General features: G+C 51.7%; 1 protein-coding gene across 1 annotated transcript; it reads right to left on the bottom strand.

Annotated features, from left to right (window-relative positions):
- Positions 1-5,261: 5,261 nt before the first annotated feature.
- Positions 5,262-18,322, bottom strand: PIPOX (pipecolic acid and sarcosine oxidase). The gene is made up of 8 exons (XM_039253551.1): positions 18,209-18,322; positions 16,827-16,975; positions 8,966-9,179; positions 8,505-8,687; positions 7,610-7,762; positions 7,075-7,233; positions 6,409-6,484; positions 5,262-5,558 (listed from the first exon to the last, which is right to left on the bottom strand). The coding sequence occupies exons 1-8, from the start codon at positions 18,320-18,322 to the stop codon at positions 5,428-5,430; spliced, it is 1,179 nt and encodes a 392-aa protein (XP_039109482.1). The 3' UTR covers positions 5,262-5,427.
- Between the last annotated feature and the right edge of the window lie 408 nt (positions 18,323-18,730).

The raw sequence follows: 18,730 nt of genomic DNA, 5'->3' as shown, positions 1-18,730 counted from the left end.
TTAGAATCCTGCCCCTTGTCTCCACTGTGTCTCCCTGCCCAAGGGACCCGGCCCACCTTGTGCCTCCCCTTTCTGCCCAGGTGCTTACATTTGCCCCTCCGTCAGCCCAGATCCAGAAACCCATTTTAGAGCCTACCTCGAGGGTAATAAAAATCTTAGATCTCTTCGGGGCGCCTGGGTGGCCCAGTCAGGTAGGCGGCTGACTTTGCCTCAGGTCATGATCTCACGATCCGTGGGTTTGAGCCCCATGTCGGGCTCTGTGCTGACAGCTCAGAGCCTGGAGCCTGCTTCAGATCCTGTATCTCCCTCTCTCTCTGACCCTCCTCTGCTCATGCTCTCTCTCTCTCAGAAATAAATAAAACATTTTAAAAATTAAAAAAAAAAAATCTTAGATCTCCTCTCTAGCCAGAAGTCTTCCACAGGTTTATGGGGTGGCCCTGGCCTTCAGGCAAACTTATCTAGGCCCAGATAGATGGGCTTCTTCTTATTAAAGATGTCCGAGGAAAGGATACCATAAGAGTGTTTCTACATGTTTTAATGTCTCACAAATCTACTTAGTGGCATGGGTTTCCTGAGGTCTAACCTAAATCGCTCCTGCTGCACTGCAAGCCCAGCGTTGAAATAAAACATCCATGGGTGTCTGGGTGGCTCAGTTGGTTACGAGTCCAGCTCTTGATTTCGGCCATGATCTCACAGTTCGTGCATCCGAGCCCTGCATCGGGCTCTGCGCTGACAGTGAGGGGAACCTGCTGGGGATTCTCTCTCTCCCTCTCTCTTTCTGCCCTTCCCCTGCTCATGCTCTCGCTCTCGCTGGCTTGCTCTGTCTCAAAATAAATAAATAAACTTTTTTTTTAAAAATTTTTTAATGTTTTATTTATTTCTAGGAGAGAGAGAGACAGCGTGAGCAGGGGAGGATCAGAGAGAGAGGGAGTCACAGACTCTGAAACAGGCTCCAGGCTCTGAGCTGGCAGTCAGCACAGAGCCCGACGCGGGGCTCGAACCCATGAACCGCGAGATCATGACCTAAGCGAAAGTCGGACGCTCAACCGACTAAGCCACCCAGGCGCCCCATAAATAAATAAACTTTAAAAAGAAAAGAAATACAATAGCCAGTAACCAACTTCTCTTTACTCACCTTTCTGAGAAGTAAAACCAGACTAACTCCTCCTCAGGGCCTCCTTTCACCTTTTTAGATGGTTGAACCCCCTCCCTCCAAGTTATACTCACGCTCCTTAAGCTCTTAAGCCTGTCCTGGGGCCCCAAACTCTGGGGAGGGTTTAACTAGTGCTAACTACACTCTACCCCTTCTTTGCCACGTCTTGATTACTGACTTGAGCTCCACAGCTGCCTAGGTCTTTAGGACTCGAATTACTTTCCTCTGACTCTCCTCTCTCTGTGCCGATCTTTCCCTTTTCCCCCATCACCCCCTAGTTTGTCAGTTTGGTGAGGCTGAGGGATGAAGAACTGGGTCAGAGTCACAATGGCATCGATTGCCTCCGCTTTCCCTTCTTTTCTGGACTGGCCTTCTTCCCTCCCCACCCCCAATCTATTTTTAGCCTGCCTCTGTTTTCCTTGTCTGGTTGGCAACCATGCTGGCCTCTTTCTCTTCGCTGCCCTTATCTCTCCCTTGCAGCCCGTGCAGACCCTAGCTGCCCTTCCAGAGCTCTCTCTCTTTTTTTTTTTTTAAATGTTTTTTATTTATTTCTAGGAGAGAGAGAGACAGCGTGAGCAGGGGAGGGTCAGAGAGAGAGGGAGTCACAGAATGAAACAGGCTCCAGGCTCTGAGCTGGCAGTCAGCACAGAGCCCGACGCTGGGCTCGAACCCACGAACCGCGAGATCATGACCCAAGCGAAAGTCGGATGCTTAACCGACTAAGCCACCCAGGCACCCCTCCAGAGGTCTCTTAATGCCTGTCCGACTTACTGCGATCTTCTTCCATTTTGAAGATACGCAGGGTCTGCCCGAAGGAGGCTGCCCGGCCGAAGGGAAGCAGGGAGAGAATGTTGGCGGGTCTGTTTTGGTAAATCATTCAATATCTCTAGACCTTCAGGTGGTCCGTCTACCCCGCCCCACCCTCCCAACCCCTTCAACAATGGTGTTTCTTCTCCTCTGTGCCCACCGACTCCTTATTCCCTACATCCCCTCTTCTCTAGGACCCCACCCCAGCCCCAGTAAGAAATGCTCAGATCCTCCCTCTTGGGCATCCTGGACCCGCTTCCTTTGGCTTTGGGGGTGGGCAGCAGCCCTGGAGATCCTTGACTGCCTCCTTGGTCTGCACATTACCAGTTCCTTCTTCTCTCTCCACTCCTCCCTGACCTCATCCCTCCCACACACACCCCTTCCTACCCCCACACGCCCCCGCCCCCCCCACACTCGGTTTCTAGGACACACCAGCTCAGGCAGGGCTTGTCATCATCCCCCACTTGTCCTTTCTCAGCCTCTTCCAGACATTGGTCCCCTCCTTTACTGTCACCAGCAAGCTGAATAAGACTGGATATTTTGGAAGGGGATCTGCAGCTGGCTGGGGGAGGAGGGCCGCACTGAGCGAAGCAGAGGCAGAGGGAGCTGCGCGCAGCCACTGAACGAGAGCGAGAGGTTCCCACCACCCTTTCTCCCCAACTTTGCCAGCTTGGGAGACGGCAGGATCTTACACCGATCTCTCTCTGTACCCGGTTTCTCTCTCTCTCAGTAACAACACAATACCTCGCTTTACAGTTTACCGCATTCTCTTCCACATATCCCGCTATGTGCGTGGTGCGCTCCCTCCTCCGGGGCTGCTCAGACGCCGCTCCTCACCGAATGCCAGGCCGACCACTCTCACCACCATCACCAGCATCGCAAAGGGCAGCGCCCCCCCCCAAACCCACCTCCACCACCATTCTCTATCTTCCCGGCCCTGCTCTTTTTCCCAACGCACTTTTCGCCTTCTAAATTACGATAAAATTTACTCGTGCATACTGTTCATATGTCTTCTCATTGGACTGGGCGAAGGCCACAGGAGCAGAGATCGTCATTGGTTTTGTTCACAGACACATCCAGGATGCCTAGCACAGTCCCCAGCACATAGCAGAGTTTCAGTACACGTGTATTGGGGCTCCTGGGTGGCTCAGTCGTTAAGCATCTGGTTTCGGCTCAGGTCATGATCTCACGGTTCATGAGTTTGAGCTCCGCCTCGGGTTCTCTGCTGTCAGTGCAGAGCCGGCTTCGGATCCCCTGCCTCTCTCCGTGCTGCTCCCATGCTTGCTCGCTCTCGCTCTCGCTCTCAACAATAAACATTATAGGAATGGAAATCTTTAGGGGCGCCTGGGTGGCTTAGTCGGTTAAGCGTCTGACTTTCGCTTAGGTCATGATCTCGCGGTTCGTGGGTTCGAGTCCCGCATCGGGCTCTGTGCTGACTGCCAGCTCAGAGCCTGGAGCCTGTTTCAGAGTCTGTATCTCCCTCTCTCTCTGACCCTCCCCTGCTCACGCTGTCTCTCTCTCTCTCCGAGAAATAAATTAAAAAATAAAAAAGAAATGGAAATCTTTATAAAAATAAACAAATAATAGAATGCTTATACTTAATAGAATAAGTATTCTATTATTTACTTATTTTGAGAGGGAGAGAGAGGGTATGCGTGTGAGCGCTCAAACGGGGGGTGGGGGGGCAGAGAGAGAGAGAATCCCAAGCCTGTCCCCGGCTGTCAGCACTAGCCCAAGTCAGCACTCGATCTCACAAACCCAAGAGATCATGATCTGAGCTGAAATCAAGAGTCAGTCACTCAATCGACTGAGCCACCCAGGTGCCCCCATTTTAATCATTTTTAAGTGTAACCATTCTGTGGCATTAAGTACATTCTCTTAAACCATGTTTGTGTTTGTGATATGCTAAACCACAGCCTTGTGAAACCATCCCCACCATCTGCAGAACTTTGTTACCGTCCCAAACCGAAACGCTGTGTCCCTTAAACACTAACACCCCATGCCCCCCTCTCCCCAGCCCCCAGAAGCGACCATTCCACTTCCTGTGGGTGGAATCCTCCAGCATTTGTCCTTTTGTATCCGGCTTCTGTCACTTAGCATCATGTCTTCCGTGTTGTAGCGCGTTATTCCTACTTTGCAGACGTGATTATTCCCACTTTCTGGAGGCTGAGGTGCAGGACATCCTCTGGGAGCCCCTGAGAAGCAGACCTGGCTGGGGCGGAGGAGACCGGCTGGCTTTTACAATTCCCCGGAGAAATCAGCGCCGATCCATGTGCCCAGGTCCAGGAGGCAATTTCCTCTGTGCTGTCTTTCCTCTGGGGATATTTTTACTCTTATTCCCATTTCCCTCTCTTCCCACTCGATGCCTCCTCCTGACATTTCCACCCCAGCTGGCCTCAGTCTTCCTCTCCCCAGAGCAAGCCTTCTCTCGAGTCAAACTGCCCTGGTCTGGAGCTGCTCCTGCGGGGGTTCTGAAGGGTCGCAATGAGCCCCGCTCGAGTCCCTGTTACCCCCCTCACCCCTCACCCCTCCACCCACCCTGGGGTAGTTATGAGCCTGTTCCCTTCCAAAGCAATTAGTGCAAGGAGGCCAGCCGACTCGGTGCTAATGCCGTTTCATTAAGTAGGAGCAATCCTAATGATAATAAAATGGCACATTTAACATTCAAACATTGAACAGGGTTTCTAAGCGAGTGTGTCTCTCTCTTCCTTTCTGGTATAACAGCTCCATCTTCATAAGGACCTGACAATACACCCTAATGAGAGACTGGGGAGCTAAGCGTCTTCACAGAACCAGAGACACAAAGGGTCCGGGGAGAGAGGGTGCGGTGCACTGGGAGGACAAAGCCCCCTAGGATTCCTGGGATAATGGACTCGGGGTGCTGAGTTAGACAATTAAAGTCTCTGAGAAATAAGGTCGCATGGAAAACAAAGGCCACCACAGACTTTAATGCAATGCAGCGTTTTATTTATCTGTTTGCTCAACACATTTTTTTCAACAGGCATTTATTGTGCACCCAAAGTGAGCCAGATTTTGCGGGAGCGTGTGATGGAGGGTGGCTCTAGTTTTCGGAAAAGGAACTCCAAGGGCGGCAGCGATCTACAAATCATCTTGGTTGCTCTCCCCTGGGCGGCTTTAGTCAAATCCACCCCAAGTTTATCAAATGTCTCAGCGAAGAGAATTTTAACAACTGCTTTGGTCCCCTGAGCCAGTCCTTATGCGTCCTCCTCATTGAGACATCCATCTCGAAGGTCCTTGCTACTCTGTGATTGTAGACTATCTAGTTGACCTTCCGGAAGTCAAAAAAAAAAAGGAGCGGGCCTAGGGAGCTGGCCAGGGGACGAAGGCCGATTCAATCATGCGGTGTTGACAGGGGACTCAAGAGAGGCAGGAGAACAAGATGACATGTTATAGCCAGAGGGCTTTATCCCAGCTCGGGGTACACAAAGGAGGCAGCTGGCCAGGGGTCAGAGGTGGGCTTTGCCCAGCCCAGGGAAGCGGCTCATTCTAAAAGGTGTCAAGTCATAGGATGGCGTTAATTTCATGCTTAATTCATACAAGATCTTCCCCGCAACGGGGGAGAGCTTGAATCCGTGTCCTAGGGAAAGGAGAGCAGCTGGTCAAGCGTTCTCAGGGACAGCGGCTGGGGTCCCTGGAGGTCCACTACCCTGTCCCCAAATAGGGCTACCTCTCTTCTTGGTCTGCACCCCAAGGCTGGAAGTTTCTTCCCACCAGAACTCTCCTTTCTTCTCTGATTCCACCACCCGGCACCTTTAGACATTCAGGTCTAGGCTTTGGCCAGCTGAGAGCATAGAAAACACCATTTTCTCTCTCCCTTGCTCTCTGCCCCTCCCCCACTCAAGCTCTTTCCTCTCTCTCTCAAAATAAATAAACATTTTTAAAAAATTGGGGTGGGGGCGCCTGGGTGCCCCAGTCGGTTAAGCGTCCGACTTCGGCCCAAGTCATGATTTCACGGCTCATGGGTTCGAGCCCTGCGTCGGCCCTGTGCTGGCTGCCAGCTCAGAGACTGGAGTCTGTTTCAGATTCAGTGTCTCCCTCTCTCTCTGACCCTCCCCTGCTCACGCTGTCTCTCTCTCCCTCAGAAACAAATAAAACATTAAAAAAAATTTTTTTTAAGGGGCACGTGGGTGACTCAGGCAGTTAAGCATCCTACTCTTGATTTCAGCTCAAATCATGACCTCACAGTTTGTGAGTTCGAGCCCCGCGTCCAGTTCTGCACTGACAGTATGGAGTCTGCTTGGGATTCTCTCTCCCTCTCTTTCTGCCCCTCCCCTGCTCGAGCTCTTTTTCTCTCTCTCAAAATTAATAAATAAATAAACATTAAGAAAAAGAAAAAGAAAAAGAAAACCACATTTTGCCTCATACTGAGATAGGGCAGCTTGAAGGTGCGTCTCCCCCCCTCCCACCACCCCCCTGCTCAGGCTCACCAGAGAATCCAGCACCAATGACGATGTTGTCGTACTTTGGGTGTCGATCAAGAATGAAGTGCTCATCAGGGGTGTTCTAGAAAGAAACGATTACACCTGTGTCCTCTGAGGATAGAAAGAGAAGAAGAACCGCCGAGGAGGAAGGGAAGGGACCAGGCTAGTCCCATTCCAGAAAAAATGGGTATAGGGCACAAGGATGCCTTCTGCATGCCGGGGCCCCCTCAGGGTATGACAGTCTTTCTCATTTGTCCATCTGCCTCTCTTCTCGTACAGAGCTATGAACACAGTAGGTGCTCAGTTAATGTGTGTAAACTAACTTTAGCCAAGATGCCTCAGGCCCCGGTGACATCTGTCTCTTCTCTTCGTCCCTCAGGCCTGTTCAACTAGAACATCTTGCCAAAAAATCTTTTAGAGCTCTTCTGGGAAACATAGCGAGGGGCTGCCAGGCATAAGCCTAGTTTGCTAATGAAAAGGAATATGAATAACCTCTAGCGGGGCCTCACCGGTAGAGGTGAACCGACCCACGGAAATAAGCGCGTTTGTTTCAAGTCACATATCATGTCGGGGGTCAAATAGATGTGAGCCTGAGCGGTGTGAGAGGCGGCCGTCTCCTTCCCCTGTTCCCGGGGCTGTGCGTCGGGCTGGCCCCGCCGCGCACACCCTTACCGTGTACAGGCAGCGCTCCAAAAGGGCAGGCTGGGGCTCTAGGTCAGGTAAGTGATCTCTGACAAAGCGGCCCAGGATCTGGACGTCCTGGACGCCTGAGAATGCTCCGGGGCAGTCCCGCTCCTCTGGATCCACACTGTTGCCGTGGTGATAGCAGACCTAGCTCCCAATCAGAGCGGTGTGAGCGGCCAGGCCGGCCTTCCCGCACACGCCCCCAGCCCCGGGGGCAGGCTCGTTCACCGAGGGCCCCCATCCATCATCCCAGCCTTCCCCGGTCCCGACGGAGGCTGCGTGCTGCCACTCGAGGTGGCCTTAGCTGTTCCTTCCCCCTCCAACCCTGTGTTTGCAAAGGAAGGGCTCCCTTTGCCGCCTCGCGGCAGCTGGGACTCTCATACTTCAAATAAGGAACAGGGAGGTCTTCTGCTGCTCCCCGGAAGGGAGGGGGGCTCTGAGGGATCTGTGGAAAGGGACGTTAGAGCAGGTGGCCCAAATCTGCGCGGGCCCCTACTCGCCTTCTCTGGGCCTTTCCTCTCACCTTCATGAGCCCTGGGTATTCTCCGGAGGGCAGCCCGTAGATGTGGTGGGGAGCGGGGCTGAGGCCCAGGCCTAGGAAGCAAGGAAAGGCCTGGGACACACCGTAGCTTCCCGGAACCTTCTCTCGCCAGTAACACACATTGATCCGCAGGGTCTTGAAGCAGAGAGAGGAAGTGGGAGATAAAGGGGGAAAGCCATGAACTATAGGCGTCAAGAACAGTTTCATCCGGGGTCCTGTAGCTCTGGAATCCAAGCTGAATGCCTCCATCGTCGTTTCGTCCAAATTCTCATGTCAGTGACATGTTACATTGTTTTAAGTGTATTTATTGATTTTGAGAGAGAGGGGAGAGAGAGAACATGAACCAGTGGGGGAGGGGCAGAGAGAGAAGGGGACAGAGATTTGAAGCAGGCTCTGTGCTGACAGCACAGACCCCGACATGGGGCTCAAAGTCACGAACGGTGGGATCACAACCTGAGCTGAAGGCGGGTGCTCAACTGACTGAGCCACCTGGGCGCCCCTCGACATGTTACATTTTGATATGAGGCACAAAGATCTCTGCATCTCTGTCTCTTCTTCCACTCTTTTTTTTTTTTCTAATATTTATTTACATCCAGCCCTACTTCTCTCTCTCTCTCAGCTAATGATACCTCAGATTTGTTGAATGCTCACTACAGGTCAAGCCATTTCCTAAGGGCTTCATATTTATTACGTAATTCAATTCTCCAATGGTCATATCCCCATTTTACAGGCTAGAACACTGAGGCTCATGAGATACACTAACTTGCCCAAGGTTGTCTGGGAGCACATGGTAGATCCGGGACTCAAACGTGAGTCTGTCCAACTCCAAGGTTTCTTCTCTTAAGCACCGACCTTTGGGCTTCCAGCCTCCCCTTACCTGCAGGGGCAGCTCAATTCCCAGGGGACGGAGGAGCCGGTTGGTCCAAGGGCCTGCCGTGATGATCAAGCTTTTGGCCTGGTAGCTCCTGGATGTAGTTTTCACTGTGACGGGTCGCCCCGGCTTTATCTCCATCACCTTCTCTCCATCACACACTTGGCCTCCAAGGCGCCGAACTGCATCCTGAAAGGGCAGCAGCGGGGGAGGGCATGTTACTTACACAGTTCCATGGTTCCCCCTGGTGAACAGAGTCCTTCACTTGGGGCAGAAAAGAGGGCTCCGACTCCAGACCTCCTGTCCCATAAAGCCTGGGCCTAGCAGGTTCTATGAAACCACCCTGCCCTAAAGGTCGAGAATGAAGCCAGCAGGGCAAAAGGTCCTCATCCGGCCGAGGGGGCTGGGAGACGGCAGATTCAAACGACCGCAGAGGCTGCGTTCGCCCCGAATGCAGCACACACTACCTGGAGGGCTCTGAGGGCCTTGTCTGCATAGAGAACTCCCCCAGACTTGTCCAAGACCCCCACTTCCCCCCTGGCCAACCGAACGTTGGGGAAACGGTGCTTCAGTTCCTCAGCTGAAAGACACTGGTGCTCCACCCCCTGTCTGGACAAAGTAGCCTGGATCGTTTTTAATTCTGGATTCTCCTTCATTCCCAGCAGCAGTAGCCCCGTCTGCCTGTAAAAAAAAAAAAAAAAAAAAGGTGGGGGGAAGGCACGTGGGTGAGGGTATGAGTCAGGTCCCTGGGCCGTTCTCTCTCGTAATTCAACAAGGGTCCCATCAAGGAGGTCTCGGCTCATGGTCAAAGAAAACTGGTAAAGTCAAGGATGCCTGGCCGGCTCAGTCGTAAAGCACACAACTCTTGAGGTCAGGAATGTGAGTTCGAGCCCCACTCAGGGTGTGGAGCTTCCTTAAAAGGATTTAAAAAACTAAAAATAAAAAGAACTAGTAAAGTCATCTCAATGCTGCTGTTAGGGTCGCAGTCAGGAATGCCCGCCCATTCCTAAGTCTGCCCTGGGCTCTCACTGTTGGTTTGCTTGTCCCTCCATCCTCTCGGGATCCATCTAGCCCTTGAGGGGCAGACATTCAAAACCCGCATCTAGAAAGATGTTCCTTCCTCTTCCTCCATCCCTTGATCCATTCACTATTCTGACCTCTATTTGTTGTTGTTGTTTTTTAAGTTTTTTTAATTTATTTTGAGAGAGAGAGAGAGAGACTGAGAGTGTGAGTGGGGGAGGGGCGGCGAGAGAGGGAGAGAGAATTCCAAGCAGACCCTCTGCTGTCAGCTCAGCGCCCAACTCATGTCTCAAACTCACAAACTGTGAGATCATGACCTGAGCAGAATGAAGAATCGGATGCTTAACCCGACAGAGCCACCTAGATGCCCCCAATCCCTACCCCCTTCTTTTTTTTTTTAATTTTTTTAATGTTTTATTTATTTCCAGGAGAGAGAGAGAGAGACAACGTGAGCAGGGGAGGGTCAGAGAGAGAGGGAGTCACAGACTGAAACAGGCTCCAGGCTCTGAGCTGGCAGTCAGCACAGAGCCCGACGCGGGGCTCGAACCCACGAACCGCGAGATCATGACCTAAGCAAAAGTCGGACGCTTAACCGACTAAGCCACCCAGGTGCCCCTCTACCCCCTTCTTTACCCTCTTTGCCCCACTCCAGTCCCTGCCTTTTCTTTTCCTTTGTCCCTTTTCTTGTCCTATGATGTACTGTCCCCTTGCTGCACTTGTCTGTGCCTGGTCCGTCCTCGGAGGCTGCCTGTCTCGTGGGAAGGATCCTAAATCGGGAGACTGTGAGGCGCCTGGGTGGCTCAGTCGATTAAGCGTCCACTTCGGCTCAGGTCATGATCCTGTGGTTCGTGGTTCGAGCCCCACATCGGGCTCTGTGCTTACAGCCAGCTCAGAGCCTGGAGCCTGTCTTGGGCTTCTGTGTCTCCCTCTCTCTCTGACCCTCCTCTGCTCACGCTGTCTCTCTCTATCTCTCTCTCTCAGAAATAAATAAAATAAAATAAAATAAAATAAAATAAATTGGGAGACCTGGCTCCGGGTCCAGTCCTGCCCCCAACCCCTGCCCCGGTGACCTTGCACTGTTCCAGGCCGCCCCCCCCCATTCCTCTGGAACGCATGCCTGCTGGGCTGCCGGTGGTGCCACCCCAGGGTGGTGCCGCCCCAACCCTGGGGCGTGTGTAATGGCATGGGCCATTTATTCAGTGTTCACGGCGCCTGGGGGATGCCACTCGCATTTAGTGGGCAGGGGCCGGGACACTAAACCTGTAGTGCTCCGGAAGATCCTACCCCAATGCCGATAGCATCCTCATGCAGAAACACCAGTAGACGGTCTCTCAGGTTCCAGCAATTAATTCCATGACTCTGTGGTTTTGTTTCTGCCTACACTTCCCTTTGTGCTTCTTACGCTCTAGGGGAGTAAAATCTGTTTCTCTTGAATACTCTCCTGTCTGTCTGTCACAAGAGACCAGAGCTCCCTTTTGGTGGAAAGGGATCTAAACAATAGAAGGGTCACTTTGGCCCTTGGGGCCATTGCCGTGGTCCCTCTCGCTTTCAGCAGCTGCAGTGACCAGCATCAGCCTCGTACATCCCCCAGGTACTGTGTATAAAGCTCGTAATAGCCTATAATGGAGTCTCATGGATATTACATGCTTCCAAATCCCACATTATCTGGTTGGGGGGATTAAAGAGAAGATCGAGAGGGGGTAGGGACACAGCAGGCCCTGGGGCCGGTGTCAGTACACAGAGCCACGCAGCGTGCCCAATCCATTGGCCACGGCCCCCGCCTACCCGGCATTCACCACTGGTGAGAAAGCAATGAGAGCCTCTGCCTCTTCAAAGCTCAGGAGAGGAACGAGGCTGTAGAATCCCCGTTAGTCAGCCGGGTCCTTTCCCTGTGGCCCCCGAAAGGACTTCAGATTGGTTCTCAGGGAATGAAAACTTGCCCGGCAAACTTCTCAGTGGAGAGGATAATTCAGAAGCCATCCAAGGATACATTCTTGAGCCCTTTCTACCTGCTGGGGTTGTGGCTGGGGAGAATTCTGGGAAAGACCTGGCTGACCCCTCCTTGGTTACAAGGTCAGATCACTGGCTCGTAAATTCCAACCCTTGCCTGCAATGTAACAACCTTGGTGTCTGGGCTCGGAGACTCCGTCACTTTCCCTTCCTCTCTTCCTCTCTTTCTTCCACCCTCCCTCCCTCCCTTCCTCCCTTCCTTCCTTCCTTCCTTGAAGTAAGAACCCCTCTTACAGGAATGTACTGTATGTGGAAAACAATCTCATGCCAAGACAATGGGCAAATCTGTCGAATTATGAAACGCTGAGTGATGTTCTAATTCCCAAGCCATCCCGTGGCGGATGAAGCAGGCGCTCCCATCCCTAGGAGTAATCAGTGAGCTGATTCCGCCGGTGAGTGTAATTGTGCCGATTGTAATCATTTTGCTCCAGCTCTCTGCCCCTGTGGCATTTATTTCTTAGCCCAGATATTGATCTAACAGTGGGAAATTTTCCATCTGAATTTGTGATGCTGGACCCTCCCCTGGTCCGAAGATGCGTTTGGGAAATTCTCATTTTCCGTGGATCACAGCTGAGCTATTTGGCCTGAGGGAAACCGTGCACGGCTGGAGAAGTGCCTCCGATGGGAGAGAGATTTCTGACCATTATGAGCAAATCGGAAATAAATGTAAAACACTGCCTGGAAATGCAAAGGCCTGTCATTATGGGAGATAGGTGAGCGGCTCCTGTGGGAAACGCTTAGAGAATTGGAAATCAGTCAGTCAAAACCGGGACCAGAGAACGGGCCTTTTCCCCCCAGTATGAAGATAGATGACTTCCATGGGCGGATTGAAAATCATTTAAATGCTTATTTTCTTAATGGCTTTTCCTAGATCCCAATAAACAGACCCACTCATTCTGTATCAATTTCTCAGCCCTGTGCTCTGGGCCTCCCCGTGCACTCCCTTTCTGCTCAGACCTAGGCTACCAAGTTTGGGGAGGGGAGGAATGAGACGAGACAAGGCCGTCGCAAGAGAAAAGAAAACAAGAAAATTGTCCAGGAAATGCCGGGTCAGGGCCGGCCTAGAAAGAGAGCACCTTGAAGAGGCTAGGTTGTCAGGGAACCTTGGAAAGAGTGTGGCTCCCTGCTCCCAGAAGGCAGTCAGCCGCGTGCAGAGCGTGTGGTAAGAACAGCGCCTTCCTCCAACCCCAGCTGGATCCAGCACTAGGAAGAGGCAATCGAAGAATCCTCCCGAGGGCCTTGTTGATTTCTCTGGCCCACTAAAGCCTCGGACATGATGTAAGGAGCTGGTGATCAGGGATTTCCATCCATGTCTACGGGAGGACAGGGCGCCGGATGGAGCCAGGAGGGATTGGGAGGGGCAGACAGCTCTCCCCGCAGCCACCTCCCATCCCAGGCTCCCCGCGTTCTCTTCTGGGACTTTAAAGTGCCTGTCGGTGGAGCCGGTCCCCAGAGTCACCTTGGGGAAGAGACTGGGTAATGGCTGCCGTCTCCGTCTCCGTTGGATCTGGAGGAGCTCTTGGCGTTTCATCTTCCGCACAGTGGGCCGAGGTGGAATTGGTTAACAAAGACTTTGCTCCAGGGAGGGGATGTGGCTGACAAGCCAGACACTTCACAGACACAGGAAGCAGCAGCTGCGGAGGGGGCCACCAGGTTCTGCCAGCAGCTGTACTGCCTACGGCTGTGATCTTGTCTGATATTGTCAGCTAAGCAGGGGCAGCCTGGGTCACGAGCTAGATATTAGGACTCAAAGGGAGAAGGCGGGGCAAGCAAGGGATGGGCCCCAGAGCTGGGATTTGCTGGTGGCATCAGCGTCCTGGCTGTACACATCACAAAAGATTCAGACCTTGTGATCTGGCACATGTGTCATTGTCTGTACCCAGAATATATGCAAATATCCTGAGCCCACCCATGTTTAGTACGCCACTGTCACAGGAAGAGGCAGAACAGAATAAAAATAATCGGACAACCACCTTAACCAGCAACTCCTGAAGACGTTCGGTGATTTGTTTGTTTGTTTGTTTGTTTGTTTCATCGCTGTGAAGTAGCCTTAATAAACACATTCATATCTATCAGTTAGATTATGATGTTATGCTGGGTTTCTGAGAAGAACCTCGGAGAATACGAACCACAGAGATGGTGGATCGTTATAGAAAATCAGAATTAAGAACAAAAGCTAAAAGAATTGGAATGGGAAGTATCTGTTCTCTGTTCCTAAATAAAAGAACCGAATACTTTAGTCTGCCCGAGTAAATCAGATTAGCCATAAGAAAGGACATGGTAATGATTATAATAATAATAGTAACATCTAGCACTCTGTAGAACTCCAAAGCACATGCACTGTACTCTTTCTTTTTCATAACTGGGGATGCTAGGTATCAGAGTGGTCTTTTAAGAGGGGCTATCGTATGTCCCTGTCTTTTTTTAGACGTTTTTATTTATTTTTGAGAGAGAAAGAGTGTGTGTGTGTGTGTGCAAGTGGGGGAGAGGTAGAGAGCAAGGGGGACAGCGGATATGAAGCAGGCTCTGCACTGACAGGGGTGAGCCTGATGTGGGGCTAGAACTCACGAATCATGAGATCAGGCTCTGAGCCGAAGTCGGGAGCTCAACCAACTGAGCCACCCAGGGACCTGTCTTTAATGTTTATTTGTTTTTGAGAGGGGGAGGGGCAGAGAGAGAGGGAGACACAGAATCCAAAGCAGGCTCCAGGCTCTGAGCTGTCAGCACAGAGCCCAACGCGGGGCTCCAACTCACAAACCGCAAAATCATGACCTGAGCCGAAGTCGGACGCTTAACCGACTGAGCCACCCAGGCGCCCCATCCCCTGTCTTTAAATAAACATTAGTAGTCTTTCCACCTGGGATGATTTAGACGTGAATTTGTTGGGGTAGAGGAAATGGCCAGAGTAACTAGTCTGTGGGGCCAGCAAATCATGACTCGGGAACCAGATCAGATCCACCACCTGTTTTTGTTTGTCACACACGCCAAGATGATTTTTGTATTTTTTCATGGTTGATTAAAATAAAAAGAATATTTCATGACATGAAAAGAATATGAAATGTCGGTGTCCGTGAATAAAGTTTTATTGGCACCCAGCCACGCTCAGTTATTTACATATCATCTGTGGCTGCTTTCACACTACAACGGTGAGAGTTGGGTAATTGGCAGAGCTGAATAGTTACAACAGAGACCATATGGTCTGCAGAGCCTAAAATACTATGTGGCCATTTCCGGAAGAAGTTCGCCAAGCCCTCTTCTAGACTAACTAGGAGCATAGTAATCCTGTGATTTGCACCAACAGGTTAGGACCCTGACTACTCTGTAGCAAATCTCTCATACCGTTGCCGGGAGACATAAATGACTTCCCAGGTGTTGAGTGCTTTTAAAACAGCCTTCGTTCCTTATCCCAAGCATTAAAGAGGTGATGATGGTGACAATGATGACGATGGACTTCTCAGGTCCTCTAAGCCCGGCACGTACTTATGCTCACAGCAGCCCCATGAAATAGATACCCCTACTTTACAGACAAGAAAACTGAGTCTCACAGAGGTTACACAGCTTGCTCCAAACCGTACAGCTAAATGTGTCAGAGCAGACATGAGAGCTGGGTCGGCCTGCTCCCCAAGCCCTTCCAAATTCCTGCCAAGAAAAGGATTGTGAGAGACTCTCCTACCCAGCGGTTCCTTTCTCTCTCTCCAGCAGCGGTTTCCATGGTTGCTGCACCCCACCTGTCTCCTCCTGCCCTTCTTCGTCCCTTCTGGAAGGCAGATAGGATACGGCCAACCCAGAATAGGTAGTAGCAACTGCCAGTTGTCAAAAGGTGCTAGGCACTTTGCCAAGCACTTCATGAGAGTCTCATTTCATCCCTACAAAGCCCTGGGAGGGAAAAATGAGGCACAGAGAGGAACAGAAACTTTTCCAAGGTCACACAGTCAGGAAGAGGTGGAGCACAAAGTCAAGTTCAATCCTGTCTCCAGAATCACATTCCCTCTGGAAGGTTCCAGACACCCTCCTAACCCCACTCTCAACATCTTAGTTGCCTCCGTGTCCGCTGGGAAGAAGTGAGCCCTCCAAGGCCTTGGCACTTCTCTTACTGCAAGATATTCAGCAGTGTTCTCAGATGGCTGACAGAGAGGGGTCCCTTTGCCAGGCCACCCCTCAGCGAGACGTGCTCCTTTATTTGGGTGCTGGGTGCATTAGCCGCCTCTGGAATAAATCTGTAATTAGCTGTCCTAGCTGTATTTGCATAATGGATTTCACTTTGTTCTTAAGTTAATGGTGTTTTTGCAACAGAACAGTAACCTCTTGGTTCCTGGCCATTAAAGTAACTGCCACCCTGTAGGATAGAGCCGTGGTTCTGTAGAAAGTTCAGTTAAGAGCCACAGAGAAGGTGGGAGGGGATGTGGGGTGGGTGGTTAAAGTTCTCTGTGCGCCGTGGCTTGTCTGCCTTCTTCCCCCACGAGTGTTTGAAAGGTCAGTGGAGGGTGGGGGGTGGGCAAAGGAGTCTAAAGGGTTAAGAGCCATGGGAACAAGAGAGAACTTCAGCAAGCAGTGGGGCCTGAAGAGGAGGCCTATGGGAAGAGGCATTCAGAGAGAATGCAATGGATTATCGGGGTCACTCTGGGGGTGAGGACCCAGCATGAAGGGCTATGATATTAGCAGGAATATAAAGAATCAAGAGACGGGGGCACCTGGGTGGCTCAGTCGGTTGAGCATCTACCTTCGGCTCAGGTCATGATCTCGCAGTCCACAGTTCGTGAGTTCCAGCCCCACGTAGGGCCCGTTGCTGTCAGCACCGAGCCCGCTTCAGGTCCTCTGTTCCACTTTTTTTTTTTTTTTTTTTTTTTTTTTTGCCCTTCCCCTGCTGGTGCTCTCTCTCTCTTGCTCAGGAATAAATAAACATTAAAAAAAAAAAAAATCGAGATGACAGGCTCCTCCTTTATTTCAGTCCCTGCCCTAAAAGAGTCTCAAATGGCTCTGTGGAGATGTAAATACAAACTCCAGCTGTGGGTATCTGCTCCCAGGGCCCTTTTAGCAATCTTCCCGATACAACCTCTGCTAGCCTCGAACACGTGTCTGACCCCAGACCTGGAACTCAGAGGGCAGCGGCAGCCAGCTGGACCTACGGCAATCGTCATGACAGCGAGCACAATGCTTTCGCGGGTCTGGCACTCCCCTGGGCCCCGTGTCCCTGCAGTGCATTTCAAGTGTTCATGGCAGCACCCCCTCACATCCTAAAAACAGCCCCCAGGGCAATGGGCCCCACAATTCAAGGAATTCTCCCACCCACCCCCGAACCTGTGCAATTGGGTTCCGGCCTCATGCTCCAGCTGAGCCCATATCTGGTAGCACTCATCCATCATCTGGGTGTAAAAGTCTTCAGGGTATGCCCTTCGGATGATCCGGCTCTGCCCATGGGAGCTTCCTCGGGAGTGCGGTAGAAAGAACTAGAAACGAAAAACAAAACAGCCGAAGCTGTTACCCCTTGCGCTGCCCGCCCCTCATCCCCACCCCCAGGATCCGCTGCCCGCTCCTCATCCTCACCCCCAGGATCCACAGCTCGTCTTGGTCACATCTTTCCATACAATCTCCAAGTTACTGATTTAGCCATGGGCACAGAAGTTTCCAGTAGGACTAACTCAGCTTCCCGTTTGCTGACATTATTCACAAAGTCCCTTTGTTAGTTAGTCTTTGGTCATCTTGCTGCAACCCCACCCTACCTAGTCTCCTGGAGAAACAGAATTAGAAGGAACCTTGGATATCATTCCAGTCTAGCCCCCTTCGTTTTATGGACAGGGAAACGGATGCTATTTCTCTGTGGCTTCAGATCACTCGGGTCAAGGGATCCACCTTGGGATTTTGCAAAGGATGGAGAGTTTCCTGCAAGGTTAAACCAGGGATCCCTCAGGCTTTGAGAAAACTGATAGAGAAGTTGAAAACGGTTCCTAACCAATCCAGCGCATTACCAAAAAGAGTAAATCAAAACCTGTCTGGATAGCTGTAGGGAGGATGGGAGGATAGAGGATTCGGGAAGGTGAACTGGGTGGACCTGCCCTGAGAAGGACCCTGGAGACACTCGGGGTCCACCCACATGCCCAGTGGTCAGTGTAGACTGCACTGCGTGGCGTCACCTTGTCTATAAGGAAAAATAAGACCTAAGTCTCAGTGCCTGTGTATCAAACAATAAGACTGCCATCAACCAGAGGTGGCAGAAAGAAACAGAAGCCTCTGGTGGGTTCCAGGGTGAGAGGCCACCAATACCCAGGAAAGAATTCCACCTCCTAGGCTCACAAATCGCTGCTGCCTCTGGGCAAAAATATTTTTCCTTAAGGTTACCCAAAGCAGAACTGATTATTTTTTCCAGGCAAGATCAACCATTTTGGCGCAGAAGAGACTGAGTGGTAAGAAGGAAAAGAAGAGGGCCTGGGGCACTTCTGGATCGAGGGCAGGAACAGGGAGGCAGTAAAAGGAGGCAGTGAGCCTGGAAACCCAACGTGGGTCTTAGGGACGGTGCAACTCTCTTTGCATTGTCACGAAATACACGAGGCCGCAAAGCTGCAAACTGCACCGAAATTGACAATCGGACCTTACTCCAAAGTCCGCTGACTCTGGAAACTTCTCTCTAAGGGGAGGAGAGAGGGACCGTCCCTAAGGTCAGGAGTACAGAGGGAACACAGTACCTGCTCCAGCAGGATGACCCTCTTCCTGTGTTTGGCCAGATGGTAGGCGGTAAAGCAACCCTGGATGCCTGCCCCGATCACAATGGCATCACAGAGCTCTTTCTGAGCAGCCATAATGCCCGCTTAGCCCTACAGCCACAAAGCCCGCACACAAAGACAACTCTGGGCTGAAGGAGGAGGAGTAGGGCAAAGTCCAGCCCGGCCAGCACTCCCACAATCCCCTGGGCTGCATCCTTCTCCCCACTCCTCCCTCCCCGCAAAGCCTGGCATAGGGCTCGGTCCCCACCTCCCCTGCAGAGCGGAGCCGGGTAGTCTGATTTCTGAGGTTTAGCCCAGCTCAGCTGCCGGCCTCACCCCTGTATCCCTCTAGCTTTCTATTCTTGGCTCAATTATTGTCATGCAAATGGCTCCTTCCCATGCCACCTTCCTGTCTCATTATGATCTTTGTCTCCGGACTTCGGCCCTGGAATTTCAATGCCTCCTAGACCAAGCTGGGCACCAGGAATGCTGCCTCCCCCTGCT

The sequence above is a fragment of the Hyaena hyaena genome, unplaced genomic scaffold (assembly GCF_003009895.1).
Source record: "Hyaena hyaena isolate Hyena2069 unplaced genomic scaffold, ASM300989v1 scaffold_10, whole genome shotgun sequence".
NCBI lineage: Eukaryota > Metazoa > Chordata > Mammalia > Carnivora > Hyaenidae > Hyaena > Hyaena hyaena.
This window is presented reverse-complemented; position numbering and strand designations above follow the sequence as displayed.